The sequence below is a fragment of the Asparagus officinalis genome, chromosome 4 (genome assembly GCF_001876935.1).
Source record: "Asparagus officinalis chromosome 4, Aspof.V1, whole genome shotgun sequence".
Lineage (NCBI taxonomy): Eukaryota > Viridiplantae > Streptophyta > Magnoliopsida > Asparagales > Asparagaceae > Asparagus > Asparagus officinalis.
The window spans coordinates 4968489-4974049 of NC_033797.1; the positions used below are offsets into that span (position 1 = coordinate 4968489).

Below are 5561 nucleotides of genomic sequence, written 5' to 3' on the forward strand. Positions count from 1 at the left end.
TAGTATTTTGCTAATACGTTTCTTGGAGCAAAAATTATAATGACTATATATTGATATGAAAACGATAGTTAAAAGCATTATGTGTATAGATGTTTGCAATTATTGTATAATTTAAATTTTCTACTGGTAAAGTCTATAATATATAATTTATTAATTTATATATATATATATAATTATATGTGCCCCTCATAATCCCACATGAAAAACAATCCTTGACCTGTCCCCGTATCTATTTATAGAAATCGTCTAATCATGATACTCATAAGTTTAACGTGAAATGGCATGTAGATAAGTATTTAGATAAATGGCGTGGATGGACAAATGTGTATTTTGTTAGGGCGTACAACTAAGGTATTTACACATTGGAATTGCTTGTTTGGTACATGGAAATGAATAAGAATAGAATGTCAATTCTCATTTCTCATTTCTTTTAAGGGTCTGATCGTTTGCCTTAAAAAAATGAAAAATCAAAGAAATAGAAAACTATTTCTAAGAAGAATTATTTTGGGAGTGTTTGGTTTGCTAAAAAAAGAAGGAAATCAAAGAAATGAAGATAAGATGAGATGAGTTGTCATCTTATTATAGGATGATGTGAGTGTTTTTTTAAGAAAACTTATTTTGAGATTTCTTGGTTGGCGAAAAAAATAAGGAAATGAATTATAAGAAACATATTTCTTGTAATAGGTTGTTTTCTTTTGTTTGGTTATTTCTTAAAAATAAGAAAATAGATGAGATGAGATGAGTTATCATTATATTATTGGATGATGTGACCCGCATTTAAGGGAATTATTTTCCTAGCTTTTTGAGAGGAAAACAAAGAAATAAAATATTAATGAGATGAGATGAGTTGTCACAATCTTATTGGATGATGTGAGTGATTTTTAAATATGAGATGAGATGAGTTGGGTGATGTTGTGGATGAAAATAATATTTTATTAGATGTGGTGGATGTGATGGATAAGTTGTTGAATGAAAATAATATTTTATTAGATATGGTGGATGAGTTGTTGGATAAAAATAATATTTTATTAGATGTTGTGGGTGAGTTTTAGGGATGGAAATGTGTGAAATTGTACTTTTTGAGATTTTTTGGTTTTTTTTTTTTTTTTTTGGTTTTTTAGGAAATAACCGAACAGACCCTAAACAAACACAACTTCATTTTGAAAGCAAAAGTACTCATTTCTACTTGAAATGGTAAGGAATGAGCATTTTCACTTAAGTGAAAAAAAAACATAGCTTTCAAACATGTACATTCCCGTATTATTTTTCTAAATTGCACCTAAACGTGAGAATGAAAAGGAGTATTTCATTCCTATACTAATTTCATTATATTCTTCGCTCTGTTCCATTCTCGCTCCACTCGATTCCTACGTATCAAACGAGACTCGTGTCAAGTAGTTGGTAAGTGCCAGATTCGGGTACAGATATAACGAATTTAAACCTGCATACAACAACAACAACAACAACCAAACATTTATCCCAAATGTTTAAGGTTGGCTACATGAATCCTATTTTTCCATTCCATTATGTTACGAGCAATTTCTTCTGTTACGTTAGTCTTAATCATATCCTTCTTAATTGTTTCTAACCAAGTCATTTTAGGTCAATCTCTATATCGCCTAACCCCATTAACTCTAATATTATTATTTTTCCTAATCGGTGCACTAAGGGGTCTTCTTTGTACATGACCAAACCATCTTAATCTATTCTCTCTCATTTTATCCTCAATAGGCGCAACCTCTAATTTACTACGGATGCACTCATTTCTTATCCTATCTTTTAATGTATACCACAAGACCATCGTAATATTCTTATTTCTACTACACTTATTTTTTGAACATGTTGTTTTTTAATTGCCCAACATTCTGACCCATAAAAACATAGTTGGTCTTATAACCGTTCTATAGATTTTGTACTTAGTTTTATTGATATTCTATGATCACCTAAGACTCCCGAAGCACTCCTCCATTTCAACCATCCCGATTTGATTCGATGCACAACATCATCCTCTATCTCATCATCATGCTTAATGATATATCCTAAATAGCGAAAATGATTAGTTTTAGGTATTTTTTGGCCATCAATATGTACCATATCCTGTCTTTCTTTCCTACTTTTACTAAAAATGCATTCCATATATTTTGTTTTTGTTCTACTAATTCTAAAACATTTAGGGGGTGTTTGGTTCAATTTCTAGAAATTATAGGAAATGTTTTCCACCTAAAATATGATTTCCTTGTATTTTTTAAAAAAATTATAGGAAAAGTTTTGAGAAATAAAAAAGTACCAATTTTCTTGTTTTTTGTATGTATTTTGCTTGTTTGGTTCAAAATAAGAAAATAGCTCATAACTTTATAGAAAATAACAAGATTTGGTAGGTTTTTAATTAAATATGGTATGTGTCAGATTTCTCTGGTGATTTCCTCTCATTTTGAGAGGAAATTGCTTTTTGTAAAATTTGGTAGGTTTTGATATTTTATAGAAAATATTTCTGTAAATTTTTTGTTGAACCAAACACAATTTACAGAAATATCTGAAAAACTTTTAATTACAAATTTGTCATAGTCAGATATTTTGAGAAAAGTTTTCTAAAAAAGTGTGCAACCAAACAACCCCTTAGACTCAAGAGCTTGTCTCCATCTTTCTACTTTAGAAATAACGTCTCTTCTAGTTTCATCAACTAATACTATATCATCAGCAAATAACATACACCATGAGATTTTCATCCTGAATGTGCTTAGCAAGTTGGTTCATAACTAATGCAAAAATATAAGGACGTAAAGCTGACTCTTGGTGTAAACTTATGATAATAGAAAATGGTTTAGTCTCTCATTCATTAGTTCCTACTCTAGTTGTTATTCTATCATATATGTCTTTAATCACATCAATATATATACTAGGTACATGTTTTTTCTAACACACATCACATTACCTCTCTAGTTACTCTATCATAAGCTTTTTATAGATGGTTAAAAACCAAATTTAAACCCGCATCCGTTTAAAAAAATGGACGGCAGGATACGTACACCGAGCTCCGCTGACGAGGAAACAATTAGCATGCCCTCTTCGAGTTCTCCAACTCTCTACCAACGCATCGTCTCCCTCCTCGACAAATCCAAGTCCTTAACCCATCTCAAGCAAATCCAATCCTCCCTCATTATCTCAGGCCATGGCCAAAACCAGCTGCTCTCCTTCAAGCTGGTCCGCTTCTCCGCGCTTAACCTCACCGACCTCTCCTACGCCCGCCTCATCTTCGACTCCCTCCGCTCCCCCAACGTCTTCCTCTACACCGCTATGCTCACCGCCTACTCCCTCCACTCTCACTCCTCCGCCCTCAATCTCTTCGCCCAAATGCTCCAGCTTGGAAAACCCAAGCCCAACGAGTTCATCTACCCGCTCGTCCTCAAATCCTGCTCTGATTGTTCGGATCTTATATTGATGAAATTGGTGCATACCCATGTTTCAAAATCTGGTTTTGATGCGTACTCGGTCATAAAGACGTCACTTTTGGACTCTTACGCGAGGTTTTCTGATTTGGGCACTGCCCGATCACTGTTCGATGAAATGCCTGACAGGAACGTGGTTTCTTGGACTGCTTTGATTTCTGGGTACGCGAGGGCTGGGAAGATGGGGAATGCAGTTGCACTGTTTGAGGAAATGCCCGAGAGAGATGTTCCTTCTTGGAATTCTATGGTTGCTGGTTTCGCACAAAATGGGATGTTTCCTGAGGCTGTTAAGATGTTTCAGAGGATGGTTATAAGCGGGGCGAGGCCAAATTCTACGACGGTATCTTGTGTTCTCTCGGCATGCGGGCATCTTGGCATGCTTCGCCTTGGGAAATTGGTTCATGGGTATGTCTTGAAAGTGCAAATTGGTTATAGTTCCTTTGTGTCCAATGCGCTCATTGATATGTATGGAAAATGCGGGAATGTTAAAGAAGCTAGGTGGGTTTTCGATACTTTGAGTGATAAGAGCTTGACCGCTTGGAATTCTATGATCAATTGCCTTGCACTCCAGGGGCATAGCAATAATGCGATTGAAACCTTTAAAGCGATGGAGATTAGTGGTTTGGTACCGGATGGAGTAACATTTGTTGGTCTTTTGAATGCTTGTACTCACGGAGGACTAGTCGATAGAGGGCTTCATTACCTTGAGTCCATGAAGCAAGACTATAAAATTGAGCCACAAATCGAGCATTATGGATGTGTTATAGACCTACTAGGTCGAGCGGGGAGGTTTAAAGAGGCAATGGAGTTTGTAAAGGATATGAGAATAGAGCCTGATGAGGTTGTCTGGGGGTCCTTGCTCAACGGCTGCAGGATTCATGGAGATAAGAATTTGGCTGAGTTTGCAATTAAGAAGTTGTTGGAGATGAATCCGGACAATGTCGGTTATGGTATCATGCTGGCAAATTTGTATAGTGAGAGCGGGAAGTGGGAGGAAGTGGGTAAGGTTAGGAAGATGTTGAAGGAGGGGGGAGGGAAGAAATTACCGGGGTGTAGTTGGATTGAGGCTGAAACTGAGTTTCATCAGTTTCATTCTGGTGATAAGCTTCATTGTGAATCCGAGGAGATACATAGAATTTTAGAGGTGTTGGCAGGAGTGATGGAAACGTGAGGAGGAGGTGAAGTTGATAGTTGCTAGAAAATTAATTCTAATTTAGCGCAATCAGTATAAGATACCAGTGCGTACCAGTACAATCAACAACTTCAAAAATTCCTGTTAAATACTTGTCGTCGCAGTTTCATTCCTCGCTACGTCGTTTTATAAGGAGGACCTTCTATAGGATTTTCCCTGCGTTAATTTCCTTGGTGCTCAGGCCAATCTGAATATGCTGCGCCTTTTAGTTGCTCAGCATCATGTTGCATCGTATCAGGCTGAAATTTTGTCCTCCCTCGTGGAGATATTCGTGTTGATTCTTGTTAACATACAAGTGATCCATTGACATCACTGGTATAGCCACTGTAGATATTCAACCATGAATTGTGTATTGTATATCAGGTTTTTTTTGCTCATACCTACAAATACATTTACTGGGCTTGTGATTCTGAGGGCCTCAGTTTGGGTGGACCGACGAGTAATTTCCTAGAACACTGCTATAATTCCGGCAATATTTTGATAAGGTAACTGCCAAACTACGGTCAAATTTCTTGTTTGGCTACTGTTCATTTTTTTTTCCGGGTAACAAGGGGAACCTGGTCAGTCCGCTCAACTTTAACTCCTTTGGAGTCTGCCAGCGGTCCGGGTTCGAATCTCACATTCATCCCACCTCTGCAAGGAGCTACCCTTAATACCGGTATTATTTATCTTTAGGATATCTTTATTTATTACTATATCATCATAGCATGAACTGTATATATTTTTTTCTCCATACAAGACGGATCAAATTTGCATAAAATATCCATTATATGATATATTTTGAGTAGGACTCCCTGCCTACATTTTACCTAAAAAAATAATAATACATTGAATGTGGATGATTGTGACGGAGAAGTAAACTCTTCACCGTTCTATGCACCGAGTAACAAGCTCCTTTTTTTGATGAAACGACGAAACCCGTG

General features: G+C 36.4%; 1 protein-coding gene across 1 annotated transcript; it reads left to right on the forward strand.

Annotated features, from left to right (window-relative positions):
* On the forward strand, positions 3022-5065 carry LOC109836428 (pentatricopeptide repeat-containing protein At1g33350). The gene has a single exon (XM_020404321.1). It carries the CDS (start codon positions 3058-3060, stop codon positions 4615-4617), a length of 1560 nt encoding a protein of 519 aa, XP_020259910.1. The 5' UTR covers positions 3022-3057; the 3' UTR covers positions 4618-5065.

Bases quoted from the DNA above. Each gene is read 5' to 3' on its own strand.
- LOC109836428 (XM_020404321.1), top strand. From the start codon at position 3,058: ATGCCCTCTTCGAGTTCTCCAACTCTCTACCAACGCATCGTCTCCCTC.